This window comes from Lagopus muta, chromosome 7 (genome assembly GCF_023343835.1).
Source record: "Lagopus muta isolate bLagMut1 chromosome 7, bLagMut1 primary, whole genome shotgun sequence".
Lineage (NCBI taxonomy): Eukaryota > Metazoa > Chordata > Aves > Galliformes > Phasianidae > Lagopus > Lagopus muta.
This window is the reverse complement of record NC_064439.1, coordinates 16,501,535-16,516,480: the sequence shown is the minus strand read 5'-3', so window position 1 is coordinate 16,516,480 and position 14,946 is coordinate 16,501,535. Positions and strand designations below refer to the sequence as shown.

The 14,946-nt window shown below is 41.9% G+C and overlaps 1 protein-coding gene across 1 annotated transcript in view; it reads left to right on the top strand.

Annotated features, from left to right (window-relative positions):
• The window catches only part of GPR158 (G protein-coupled receptor 158), a 182,786-nt gene extending 173,189 nt beyond the window's left edge, over positions 1-9,597 (top strand). The window contains exons 9-11 of the mRNA XM_048950958.1: positions 427-532; positions 2,846-2,992; positions 3,749-9,597. Coding sequence (XP_048806915.1) covers positions 427-532; positions 2,846-2,992; positions 3,749-5,191 — 1,696 coding nt within the window. The 3' untranslated portion in view covers positions 5,192-9,597. The remainder of the gene's footprint in view (positions 1-426; positions 533-2,845; positions 2,993-3,748) is intronic.
• Positions 9,598-14,946: the final 5,349 nt, after the last annotated feature.

Genomic DNA, 14,946 nt, shown 5'->3' with positions numbered 1-14,946 from the left:
TCATAGTACGTGTTCTTACTTAACCTAAAACCAGCAGTTCACATCCTTTATGCAAACTGCCGTAACTCAGTTCATGCCAAAGGCTATTTACACTATCTGAAAAAACTCCAGCTATGTAGAGTGAGAACACTGGAATAAGCAATGTCCTTTAAGACCTGTTGTTACTTTTATACTTTGTTTTGGCTTGTGTTGTTGTTTCTGTGTGTTTTTTTCCTGAATTGTTTTGAATCTGTGGTACATAGGTAAAGCATGTGAATAGAATAGTCTGTGAATAGCATGTGAATAGTTTAGTCTGTATGAAGTCACTGCAAAACAAAACCAGTTGTGCTTGGTCTTTCAGTGAAAAGAAACCTAAGGAACATTCAAAATGTTTAATAGAATGCACTGGAGAAAAGACAGTGAATTGCAATGCAATTCTTTTTTCAGATTCATTCTTGCTTCAAGACTTCAGTCTGACTGGATGCTGATGCTGTTCTTTGCACACACGCACTTGACTGTGACAGTCACTGTTGGGCTACTACTGATCCCTAAGGTATTGTGTTCTTTTTTTGTCAAGACCAGGAAGATAAGTTTGTCATGCAGAAGCAATTCTGTATAAAATTAGCAAGCAACTGGTAGAAAAGGAAGATGTAAAATTTGTCTAATGCCTAGAAGTGTATCTGATTTTTTTTCTTTTATAAACTCTTACACATTTTGAAAGATTCTTTCTTCCGATTTTTAAAATTCCATAGATTCAAAGGACTTTTATTTTCAATTTAAACAAAACACATAAATGGATTTGATTCATGCAGGAAGGAAAAGATCTTGCCTAGTGATCCCTACTTCAAGTATTTGCTCGACTGGGCCACTGGCAGTGTTACCTGAGTTTGTGTGAAGGCCTAGAAAGACTAGCATGGACCATTAAATAAAAGTGGGATGATGAGGTTAAACAGGCTATGAGATGGAGTGACTGGGACCTAAACCCAGCAATTGTCACTGTGTGATTATTTCACCCTAATGGGCAGATGAGCTCCATCACACAGCTCTGTCACTTCCCCTCCTCAAAGGAAAAAGGGGAGAAAATAGGATGATAAAGTGCTCAAGGCTTGAGATAAGGACAGGGAAATCATTCACAAATTGTCATCATGGGTAAAATAGACAGCATAGAAAGATTAACTTATTACTAGTGCAGAGCGATGAGAAACTGAAAGTAAACTAAATACATCTGCCCTCCATCCATCCTCTGTTTCTTCCCCAGGATCAGCACAGAGGATCAGGGAAAGGGGGCTGTAATTAGTCTATAACACTTGGTCTTGCCACTCCTTCATGGTCACTCTGCCCTCACTCTGCCCCTGCCCCACATGGGGTCCCTCCCACAAGATGCCATCCTTCCTGAACTGGTCCCACATGGGCTCCCCACTGGCTTCAGCTCTCCAGGCACTGCTCCAACACAGCTCTGTACCATGGAGCCACCCTTCAGGCACTGCTCCACACGGGTCCCCGCAGGCAGCAGCTCCCCCAGCCCTCCTGCCCCACTGCAGGCTCCTTCCCATGGCTGCAGCATGGGGACATACCAGTCCTGCATACCATGAAGAAACTGTCCATGCTACAGTGCCAGCAGCAGGGTGAGAAGATGAATGTGCGCAGGACACAAGAAGATGCAAATGACAGGATGCAAGGAAGAGAACAGAATGAGCTTTGGGCACCACTGCACAGCTTTCAGAATGGAATGATAAAATGCCAGTCAGCTCCACCTGCTTCTTGCACGAGTCTGTAGGATTTGAATATAGCTTTCTTCTTGTACAGTACTCCAGCAAAACAAGTGGCTTTATAATGGCTCTTGAAATGACTTGTAACATTAATCAGAAAGTCAAGAATCAAAGGTAACAGTGAAGGTGAAAGTTGCAGAAAAGGAATAATGCTAGAAAGTTCAAGTTAATGTTTCTGTCCTTTCCTGATTTGCTGACAAACTCTCAAAAATAGATATATTAAACATGCATAACCAGAGGACGCACTGATCTGGCCTGAATACTGCACAGCCCTATTTTTTTAATGACTCTACTAGTCTGTAGTAATAGTTTTATTTTCTATTTTTTATCCATTTTATCCATCATTACATGTGTTCAGAGATGCCTTTCCAGACTAGCCTAGAAAATTTGTTAACCTTTCTGAAACTGACTCATAACTAAGGATCAGGGTTTCCATTTTTAGTTCATTATCCGTGTAACACTGTACAGGCTTTCCTTCCAGTACCCCAAAGAATTCAGGGAATGAAGAGAAGATTCACAAGGTTCTGTTCAATTCATAAAGTCCTGAGGCGAGATAACTACATGGGCAATAGAATCACAGATGAATGAATCCATATGAATAAAAAAATAGCTCACACAACCTCTCTTTCCAGTTCTTAATAACATTTTTTTTTTTTGCCACTCTGTCTATTCATATTCAGGATCGGGATCCGAAATGGGAGAATTACTTTCTGCAGGATTATCTGACTGCATGGAATATGGAATGTAGTTGTATGGTTATAGCAGCCTAGTTGGCAGTACTGAAAGAGTATTCCCGTAAATTTGTCATATAAGCTTAAAGTGAATGCAGTGTAAAAAGGCACAAATAAGTGGCAGAATAAGTACAAAGGACTTTTCTAATGCAGATTTCAGAACCCTTAGTGGTTAATCCACCATTAATATGAGTTCTTCCATGCAGTACTGATTTTCTCCAGGACAGTAGTTACACCAGTGATGCCTATAGGTACTGAGTTTAGAAAATCGTACTAAATCCATTGTGATCAACTGTATAATGAAAACTATTGTAAACTTCTGTTGTGCACTAATGGCAACATCTTTGTTCTGAATGCTTACTGCAGTTTTCACATTCAAGCAATAACCCAAGAGATGATATAGCTACAGAAGCTTATGAAGATGAACTTGATATGGGCCGATCTGGATCCTATCTGAACAGCAGTATCAATTCAGCATGGAGCGAGCATAGTTTGGATCCTGAAGATATTCGGGTATATATAACTAAATATCATTTATTTTGGACTAGGTGATCTTGTATGTCCTTTCCAACCTTGTGATTCTATGATTCTATGATTCTATTTTCAAAAGCATTTCTTTCACATTGGTAAATTCTGAATCAGTTTGATTTTTTTTTGCAGATACCAAATGAAACAAGTCAGTTAAGTCTCTCAGTGACTGTGGATTCTGGTCATGTGAAATATCTTGGAAAGAATTGACCAGCGTAAGGAAAAAATAGTTGTAGTAAAAGTCATACTGGAGGCTGAGGAGGAAGAAACTTCCACAGCAAAAGCCATTAATCAGTTTACGTAGTTTCTTTGGAGCACAAGCAGCATTTGGTGTCACTGTGATTAGTTGTTTGTACATAGATACATAACATATCATTTTGATAAACATAAGAAATAGAAAGCTGTGCTATTGCCTTCTTATGTGATAAAAGGACATTTCTGCCTGGAACTTGTCTGACTTACAGTTCCAGAACACAGAATAGCAGGAAGAGTCAATAGGAAAACTAACACCACAGTATTGTATGAATGTGTATTGGTTGTGCATGGTGTCTGATATGCAGCCATGGAGGGTAACTGGTTTGTGCACTAGGGCTGAACTTAGTCTTAAGGTGGAAAAAAACTGGAGAAATGGCATATTCAAGAATTAGTAAGGAAAGTGGGATAAGATTAATGTCATTTTTAGGGGTGGTTGTTTGGCTTTGTTCTGTTCATACTATTTTTGCTATTTACTTTGCTTTACAGGATGAGTTGAAGAAACTGTATGCCCAGCTTGAAATCTATAAAAGGAAAAAGATGATTGCTAATAACCCGCATCTCCAGAAAAAAAGGTGCTCTAAAAAGGGCTTGGGGCGCTCGATAATGAGGCGCATTACAGAAATCCCAGAGACAGTCACTAGGCAGTGCTCCAGGGACGAGAAGGACCTGATGGAGCACAATGCTGTGAAAAGCACGGCTACGCTGAAAAAACCCCCACAAGATTCCACAAGTTCTGCAAAGCCAAAAGAAGAGACCTTGAAAAACAGAGTCTTCTCATTAAAGAAGTCCCACAGCACTTACGATCACGTCAGGGATCAAACAGGAGAGTCTAATAGCGTAACTGCAGAAAGCACAGAAGTTACAGCTGCTGAGAATTCAATTCTGGATTCCTTCACTGGTAACAGTTTAACCAAAAAGACTGAAAAAGGTGAAGCTGTGTCCACTGAATCGGTCCCTTTGGTGTGCAAATCACTAAGTGCGCATAACTTAAGTGCAGATAAGAAGCCTCTGCATCCAAGAACATCTGTGTTACAGAAATCCCTCAGTGTTATTGCTAGTGCCAAGGAAAAGACTCTGGGACTTACGGGTAAAACACAAAGTCTAGAAGAAAGCGCTAAATCTCAGAAATCTCAGCAGAAAGGGAAGGAAGGCAGCAAAAAGCACTCGGCCACCGATAAAGGGGAGCACAAGGATTCTCACCGGAAGAACTCTACTCAGTCTGAGGAGACAAAGAAAACCCATAAGTCTGGCATTATGAAGCAGCAAAGGGTTAGTCAAACACCTGCAAATCCAGACACAGGCCCAGGTAAGACTCTGCACAAGGACACTTTCGACATAGGAGAAGTTTGTCCTTGGGAGATATATGACCAAACTCCTGGTCCTGTGCCTTCTGACTCTAAGATTCAAAAACATGTGTCAATTGCTTCCTCAGAAGCGGAGAAAAATCACCCTTCCCAGCCAAAGGGGAAATCTCATCATAAGCAGAAGATGCCTGAGGGCTGTCAACAGTCGAATCAGCAGAGCCCACAGAAGTTGGAGGCGGGCACTCGGGAGGTGCAAGAGCAGCACATTTTTGAAAGTGATAAAAAACAGTTGAGTTCCAAATCTCAGGGCTCCCCTGGGCTGAATCGCGAGAACGTTAACAGATATGCACCAAATGTTTGTGGGGGGGAGCACGAGGAGCTGCCCCAGAAAGCAGCAGAAAACGTCAATAAATTGGTGGAACAAAAGAAAATTGCCTCATCTGAGGGAAATGTGATTTCTGACTCCCGTAAGCCAAGTGGTTACTCGCAGCAACCTTTAGCATCTCGAGCTGAAGTCTGCCCTTGGGAGTTTGACACACCAGATTTACCAAATGCAGAAAGAAGTGTAGCTTTATCAAACACCTCTGCTATAAGTGCAAATAAAACAGCAACACCTCGAAAATAAGAGGCTTTTGGACTGAGGAAAGTAGCAACACTGAGAAGAAAGACAACAGGAAAGACAAAAGGAACTTAGGCCAAAAGGATCTGAAAATTCCTAAGGAGCATCACTTAAAAGGAATCAGCACAACAAGTAGGAATTAAGCAAAACAAATTATTATTATTATTGTTATTATTTATTTGTTGAGTGCCAACAATGTGATTAGCAGTGCCCAGAATGTGGTCCCTGCTCCAAGGATTTTACTGTGTCATTGAAAGAAACTTGCCTTTCTGAAATCACTTCTCCTTTAAAAGAAAAATAAACAAAACCCCAAAAGTTGGTAACAAACGCACACTGTAAATCTTAACAGAATTAATTCTGAATGTCACAGCTGGCTTTAACTTGCCCTTGGGACTTTAAGGATCCAACAGAAGTAGGGCGTAGAAAATGTCCTGATGGCAGAAAGGAGTATCAGTGAGCAGCTCTCAAAATGACGACTTTTCACTTTGCGTATTTAATCTCAATAGCACTGCTAACTCAATGCATCCCAAAAACACATTTTATATAATGGTTGCTCTCATTTTCTTATTACTGTGTGTTTAAGTACATTGTTGTGTCTCATATTAAAGCATTCCAGATTGTATAATTTTTGCAAATACCTTTGATATTATGTGACACAACACATTTATGCAATCTGCGATACTTTTTTCTTATTGCAACTTAAAATACCTGCTATAGACTTTTTGTTTATATATAGAATTACAGTAATTGTTCACTGGCTGTGGAAGCCAGTAACTCTCATTGGGAAATTCCGTTGGGGTTTGGGAATTTTTTTTTTTTCCTGTGATTTATATAGTGAACTTTTTGTTTTACTCTCTGTTATTTAAATTTATAGTTTGATACTGTATTATTCAGGGGTTTTATACACAGCAAGTTACTTGTTATGCACTTCCCTATTAATGCTCATAGACTTTGCTAATAGTGGAAATCCAGTCGTCTTAGCTGCATATTCTGGTAAGTCTTAGGACAACTTATCTGTTGTTTGTTACAAATTGGAAAATATAGTTTAAGAAACCAGAATACCAACTCTAAACATCCGTGAGGGTGATGTTGTTCAGTATTTCATACTGGGCATATCCTACTACATGAGACAGGCAAGAATGACAGCGAATATACCCCAGAAATGATGACCTGATTTACTAAAACTGGACAACTCTGGGAAATTTATCAGCTAGCTAACAACAACAGTTTACTGTCCATCTCTGTTGGCAAACCTCCAGAAACTGGCCTTTGGAGATACACAAGTCAGGAGAGAAGTCCGAAATATTACTCTTCCCTATATTGGCAGTGGCAAGAGATAGTAGGAATAAAAATGATGAGCATCTCTCTCCCACTCTCCAAATGCTTTTGTTTTAATTTACACATACATGTATGGAAACAGTTACTGTTTTAATATAGCGCTCATTTTCAGTAATGGCTAAAGCCGTCGTCCTGCATTTGGCTTAATTCAGTTATGGCCCATTTACAACTATGAGTCTTGGTGCAAAAACACTCATGGTACAGCACCAGGGCCTAAGAGGTATCACGGAGAATCTGTGTACCGCTAATAATAAAAATTAGGTTCCACCCTCACCCATCTAAATTTAGTACCAGTGAAGTGCTGTTCAGTGGAATTGGCTGTACAAGGAGTACTCCAAAATAAAGACAGTTCAGTCCTAAAGAACTTGTGCAATCTGAGAGAAGTGATGGGATTCGCTGGAAGATGAATGAGGATGATTGAATAGAATGGTTGTTTAATATATATATATAATATATATAAAATAGATATTTATATATGTTTAATATATATTTAACTTGTCATATCTAATACACACATGCACATACACGTATGTAGTATAAACTGATTTTTGTGGCATCATAGAAAAAGTGGCTTAAGATAAAATGTGATGATTGGAGGGACTTAGATGAGCTAGGCATGAAGAGGACATTTTTTGTCCTTTGAAAAAGACAGAAGAATATGGGCATGTCTACACTAACAGCTAGGACAGATCTTCCTACTGCCTCTGCTGAGCCCAAACCTGGAAAATGCAGATGCTGAGCCAGCTGGAGACGAGTCAGCTCAGGTCTCGGTGCTGTCTGAACACATTGGCCTCACTCATAAATTCTGTCAAGACTCAGAGCTTGTGAGCTCCAGGTTATGGTGGCCAAACTGCCACAACCAGCCTGGCAAGGTGGGATGGTGCTTTGTTCCACCATGGGGACGTGCCCCCTGGGCAGTCCTGCCTCTCCCAACCCTCTTTTCTAGGGTGCAGTTACGGCCTAGATCTGGCCTCTGCCTTCAACACACGTCTTCTTGCCAGGACTCTGATTTGGCCATCTGTGCACATGTTTTGCCCACACAGTGCCAGTGGTGTTCCATGTGCAGCCCAAATCCAGCTTGCTACTTATTTTGTAAAAGGATTGAATTCAGAATCTACATGCCCAACTTCCCCCTTCCCCATCCAGGCATTCACAGAACAACTTCAGTGGGATTTGATCAGCTGGAACAGTTCCCTGTACACTTCCCTGCGTGGGAAGAAATCCATCCTGGGAACGCTTTCAGGGAGTCCTGCAGGTGCACGCTAATGCTCCCCAGATAGATGCACATCTTCAAACTTGTTGAGCATGGTGACAATACTTGAGAGTGGAAGAAGATCGTGCAGAATGACCAGGAGGTGATTGGGGAAGGAGAACAGTTTACGGCAAATTGTCCTTCCAAACAGAAGGCAGTGCTTTGCTGAAGCCAGGCGTTGAGATTAGAAGTGGACATCTGTAAGAGGGTCATGAAAGGAGACTTTTGTACATCCTCACTGCCTCTTTGAGACAGACGGTCAGCAGGTGCCAGTTCTGGTGCCTGCAGTTGTCCTCCCTCCTTCACCTCAAGGAGGCTGCTGCTTGGAGCGTGGTGCAGCATCCATAGGGCACCTGCCCCAGCCGTGTGGCACCGCTGTCCCTTGCAGCACTGAGCCCTTCATGTATGGCTGTGTCTGAGCCACCACTCTGTCTATGATTCCTTGTTCATTTTGTTTTTCCTTTCTTTTTGAAGACAAGCTCACTGGAAGTACAGAAGCAAAGTGCACTCCTTAGTTGGGTTAACTCAGCCCAGCTGCACTGGCCGCAGCAGAACAAAGGCTGGTTGACCAGGGAAAGCACTGGCTTGTGTATTCTGGTTTGGTTTGGTTTTCTTTCATCCTGACCCCTTCCTTCACTTCTTAAAAAATGGCTGTTATGGTTCTTTAGGCTTGTTGTAGTCATACATCCTGACTGGTACAATTGGAGAACTTTCCTTCAGAAAGCAACAAAGCTTTAGCAACTGATATCTGGGCTACAGATTCAATTGCTACTTTAGATTTCTTTGCACTTAAGAAAGAGGGGCCAAACTTCACTCGACTACTATATTTCACTATGATGCTGCTAGAAACATTGCTTAATGAAGACATACTAAGTTAGACATAAATAATGTTCTGTATTTCATAGATTTTTCTCCACCAGCATATATTGGCTAGATTGCTTAGTTGTCTTTTTCTGGAGTTTCATTGTCATTACTCAGCCAAGAGAAGTGTGACTCTAGAATTAAGATGTTTTCTAGCAGATCTGTTAAGAGAAAAGATAATAAACACTAAGGTCACAAACATTTGCTAGGTTGTCCTTTTAAATGCATGTGCAAGCTGCATTTCTCCTTTATTTCTAAGCCATGGTTTATAAATAAATTTATACCAACCTTATTAGACTTGTATAATTTATGCAAGATTATATGCTTCAAAATAAAAATCAGTACACGCCTATCATCAGCTTTGGTGGCATCATAGGCCTGAAACCAGACAATACTTTTATATTTGCTCTCCTTAGGCTTTTGCATGCATATGACAACAGGCAGGCCTGAGAAAACACTGCCTTTTGACTTTCAACATTTTAGCTACTCCAAGTTGTAGAGTACATAAAGCTGTAAGTCTCTTCACTTTATAACGTGATTCTTATAACAATGTTATCTGGCTACCAACAGCATCCACCATGAAATACTTGATAGATTTATGTTGTAATGTGTTGCAGCATGTAAATAATGTAACTTCTCTGCAATAAAGCACATTTATATGAAATCTGTCTACAGCCTTTTGGGTTGTGAATTTTCTGAAGTCATTACTGATCCAAACTAAACTAATAAAGCATCATGAACTGGAAGTGAGCTTTACAGCATCTATGGTCTGATCACAGCATTAGCATTTTCAGGAGTTTCCACACGTTTCCTTGACATCAACCTTTAGACCATGTACTGTGTTCAGGATTTCAGGCTAAGGAAATTGCATGGCCAACAGCTCTCTTTTCTCAGTCGCTGCAATTTAGAGGAGAACTGTAGGATCTACACTATGTTCTCTTGAAAGTAATAGCAACTAGAGCACAAAAGATTAGGAAATAGATGGTATTTCTTGATGTCATTGTAGAAGTCTGTAGGCCACCTGTACTGTATGTGTGCATGCGTGGATTCCTCATCTAATGTGTATATATGTATGTAAACAGATAGAAAGGTAAAGATGTTCAGAGACAGAGAACGGCTGCAGTGTGAACAGTGACTGCAGAACAGACCAACTGCAGCTTGTTTAATGTGGAAGGGAGAGTGACTGAGGTAGCGATGAGACCTACATACAATTACAAGTGGTCTGAAGGTGATTAGGAAACTGCTATTTGCTGGTTTTCATCATCCAGGAATTACAAAACACCCGTGGTGACCTTCATGCAGCAATTTAAAACAAATGAAGTCTTTCTCCACATACGCTGTAATTGTGAAGCTAATTTTAACAAGTTGCTGTGGATACCAGGAGTTCAAACAGCATTAGGCAGGCCCTGGAAGAGAAATCCATCAAGATGCTTGAAAACAGGATAAAAACTCTTAATGTGCAGGTTGTTGAAGATTGTGTAGTCACCCTGGTTTCTTTCCGTGATCATCTACTACTGGATATGAGGCTAAGTGAGCCTTTATTTTAGAACACCCTTTATATGTTCTTATTTTTGTGTAAATGTAGATAGTTAGGCTTAATTTATTTTTAGTTATCAGACCTTTTTTAATTAATGTCCCATTATTCATGTAGGAGTTCTTGTAGTTTTTGGCACTTTCTCATTGCTTCCTAGGGTTGAACCATTGCTGTTTCTGTAACTGTCCTAAGTCATGAAATCCAGGAGTGTTGGGGCCATGAGTGGGAGAGGAGAGGAAGGGAATTATGTGTGTTCAGTGAACGAGCTGTGCACAAGTCCTTTACAAGTAAGAATTCCATCTATCAGGAAAATGAAGCCTGGAAGTTTTCCTCTGAACCACTTGATGGTGCTCGTCCCAAAGCTGGGGGTCTTGCAGACACAGCATGGCATAACCAACAGAGGTCTTCTGAGCTCCACTTCTCACACTTCTCGGCTTCTAAAAGTGAGTACAAGAGAGAAATGGACTTAGTGGAGAGAGTGCAGTGTGGCCATCAAGCTGATCTCCTGTGAGGAGAAGATGAGAGTTGGGACTGTTCAGCATGAACAGAAGGAGGCTTGAAGGGGATCTCACCAATGTGTGTAAATCCCTGAAGGGAGGTGCAAAGAGCACAGTGGTGCCCAGTGCCAGGACGCGAGGCAGTGGGCACAAACTGGAACATGGGATTCTGTCTGAACTTCGGACCTCAAACATTCTGTAATTCTGTGAAGAATGACCAAAGTGTTGTGGCTCGGGAACTCTTCAGAAATGGATTAGTGACAGATGGCCTCATAAGACCAGTACAGAGTATGCACACACACATGCACAGTGTGGGAAGGAATGAGAAAGTCCAGGTACTTGCATGTATTCTGGTTGAAATTTGATGAAAAGTGTCATTTATAGCTGTGTTTTCTATGACTTCTGTGCTTTCATTGTAAAATGGATTTGACTCTAGGTAACTAAGGCTGTCTCCACCCTTCCTGGAGCAGATGGGATTGTTTGGCGGGGGTTCCCCCAGCACAATGCCAGTGCCCTGAGGAGGGTATCAAGAAGGCTGAGATGGGTTCTTCACAGTAGGGCAAGGTGGCAGTGTGTTGGAAACACTCAGTCACAGCTTGGACCAGTGACTGAGCACCTGGCAGGGAGGAAGGGCCAAGCCCAGGGAGCTGAGGTGCATGCAGTGCTCCTGAGTGACCAGAAGGGGTGGATCCTGGCTCCATGCCTTCCCTGACCTCCTTCAAGGGTTCGCAGTGGATGCAAGGCTACCCTGCTGGAGATCCCTGCATCCCTGAGGTCTTCTGAAAGTAAGCAGCTTCTTTCCTTAAATTCTATGCTCATGGCTGTTGCTTTTGAGCAAATCTGCAGAGCTGTAATTTCAAGCTGAACACTTCCTTTTTCTTTTTTTTAATAAGTAAAATAGTATTTTTTTATAGGTCAGAGCAATTTTTTCCAGTTCTAAAAGAGCTAATTTAACCAACTCGAAAATGAGCTTTAGCATGCTGTGAATTTAATAAAAGATATTGGGTAATAATTGGTTGTTTCCCTTGCTGAGGCCTTCATTGTGTTGTGGTATTCAATCTTCTTGTTCTTTAAAACTTGGAAAATTGAACTTTACCTTTCCATCCATGCAGGTGACTTTTCTTTACTCATTTCCTTATATGTTAGCTCTTTTAGTTGCTGAAAGCATGCAAACAAATCAGGCACTGAACATTTGACATCAGATTGCTGCTTTTTATGGTTCTGAATATAGGGGGTGGGCCTAGTTTTTCATTTTTCCCAAAGTATGGGAAGGAGTACATTGTACCCAAAATAGCCATATATTTTTGAAATATGCATTTATGATCTTCTGTATAATACAGATATACATATTGTATGTACAAGTGTACCAACATGAATATATGGCTCATTTAAATGCTTATAGCCGCTGTTCATAGTGCACATAAATAACCTGTTTATCTACGTGTTGATTTATACAGAAGAAGAACTGTGGTGTGATTCATTTTTCCACTACAAACAAATCAACACAATTCTACTTGCAAAATGAAATGGACTGTAAGGTTTGCATATGAGCAATCACTCCCTAATCACTTTATAAACCTCTGAGGACACAGCCGTCAGCAAGTGGTGCTGCTGCTGCCTTTCCTGGCTGCTGCTCTCTGCAGCATGAGGACAAAGAGTCTGTCCTGACATTTGTTTGTTTGTTTATTGTTCAAAATGGCCCAAAATTTACAGACTTACAGCAAAAGAGACCCACAAAGTCAGCACGAGGCCCTGCCCCTGTGCAGCCTCCTGCAGAAACAGGCTCTGCTGCTCAGCTGGGTGCACTCATGGCATGGGAAACTGTTCTGAACATCTCATGGGACCACATGTGAGCTGAATCCAGAATGAATGCATTAAGGACTACCAGGAATGAGAACTGAAAGGAGGGGAGGTTGCATGTTTGACACCATAGGTGCCTTGTCAGCAGGACTTGGATGAATATACCACAGACTCATTTAACAAGTCCATTAAATGCACTGAGCTGTGTTATGTCAGGATCTGGCTCACATTTGCATCAAGGAAACTGAAGCACAATGTCAGCAATCCTCAGGGTACAAAACTGCTCAGGAACAAAGAAATGTTCTTTCCTTGCCCTGAGAGCTGCTATGCACCATTCATGTCTGTCTGCCCAGCAGGGGACCGGTTGGCTGCCTTCAGCTCTTTGCCACCTTGCAGGTAGTACAAAAGCTTTGACTTTTCATTAGAAATGTCACCGTGGCTTATGCTTGCTTTAGCTTTCTTTTCATCTGGAGGCCAGAAGCATTGTGCTGCAAACTAAAGCTCTTTTCAGGTTTTGCTCCTGGCTGCTCAGCTCCCTTTGATTCCTCAGTTATTTTCCCAAGCTGAAGTCCTGCACTGACAGCAGCACTCTTCCAACCTTCTCCAAGCACCCCATTTTATTTTCACATCACAGACCACCATGCAGCTCAGAGCCTTGTTGGCAAAATATCTCCTCACAACCCAGAGACATTGAGCTCCTGGAGTAGTACTTGGTAAGCCACCCAGGGAAGGGCTCCTCCTTACACAGGCACTGGCTTCCAGGCTCCCCATGCCTTAATTTTCCATTATCAGCATAGGGATGACGTGACTGCTTCTGAGAGATGATAGGGAGGAGGACAAAACCAAAATCTTATCATCTTCAAATACTGGTGATGGCACTAGCCAACACAGGCACGGTGCTGCTCCTCACCTTTTGTGCTGCAATGAATTTATGTAGTGCCTAATGGCAATCAATATCAATATCAACCAAATGATTTACAAAAGACAAAAATGTAGGTGGTGATCAGTTTGCAGGTTATGGAAGCTTGGTGAATGTCAGCAGTTCTGTACTATGTGAAATTTCCTCTTGGCACTGTCACTTTATAATCTGCAGTTCTTAGTGAAACAGAGAAAACCAAACAAATCAGAAGCTGACCTTTTCCTGCATTAAAGTTTTTGTAGTCTCTGAGCTGTTCAAACGTGGGAGATGAATACTTACTGGGCTTTATCACCAGTATTAGAAGTCCTCTGGAAGCTCCCATGCACACCTCCACAGATCGCAGGCACCACAGCAGCATTGCCATGTACACACAAAGAGCGAATTAAAAATCCTCCTTCCTCCTCCAAGTACTATCCAAATGTCACAGGGATGTCTTGGCTGTTTGTGTCTCTGGTACATCTGGTACAGTTTGGTGTATCTGTTTAATTCCAGCATTCTGCAGAGCCAGGTACGTTCAAAGAAATAATATCAAAGTCTGTTCTTTGCGGCCTTAACTACTACAGCTGGGCTTCGTAAACAGGGCTGGGCGTGCTCAGAAGAAAGTGAATTTGTGGCAAATGTGGAGATAACATCTGCTGTGAAGACCCTGTTAATTTATATTTAATGTCACCACCACAATGTTTGTGCAGTCAGCGCAGATCCTGAAGAACTCAAGTACTTCTGATCCTCCCTTTGAGCGTTCTCTGTTGATCTCCTTCCAGAGTTTCCTTCTTCCCCCTCTCTTACAAAGAGGATCAAAACGAGCTCATTTAGCCACTATCACAGCCCCAGACACCTCCCAGCACAGGTGTGCCCTGGGCTTTAGAATTACATTCATATGCTTGGTGTCCGGCTGTTGCTCTGCTAATTTGAGCTGTTCACCTCTAGTGGGATTTTTCAGCTTTATCTGTTGCTCCAGAGTAGGACGTGGGAAGCAAAACAGATGTAGAAGCGCTGGGCATGTTGGTGTTTCCAAACGTGCCATTTACCCCCAGCTCCCACATACTGCCAGTGGTTTCCTTCTCTATGGCTGTTGGTTTCTCCACGCTTTGTTGTGCACATGGAAGCTTTGGGTTACAGTTTTCCTCTGCTTCCTGCACAAGTCCTGCACGTCTGTCTGTTAAACGCTGATGCTTTTCCTATGGTTGCAGTTTCAAAGTCATTTCAGTTGTCCAAGACCACCTCCTCACCCCAAACATTCACTGTTCCTGACCCTGATTTCTGCTCTGAGTTCTCTCCTCCCCACTGACACACATTTTGCTCCAGACTCCATGTGCAGCTTGACCAGACCTCCCCATGTGCCTCACCCCCTCTGTGGGGGTGAGCACCAGAAGGCAAGAGTGCCAATACTATTACATGGATTGAGGTTGTGTACAAAAATGTGCGTACATAAAGAAGTGCTGGGGTTGTTTGTTTGTTTGCTTTTGGTTTTTGTTTGGTTTGGTTTTTGGTTGGGTTTTTTTGGTTGTTTGTTTGCTTTTCAGCCTTTCCAGTCTGGGATTGTGGGAACAGAAGGAGACA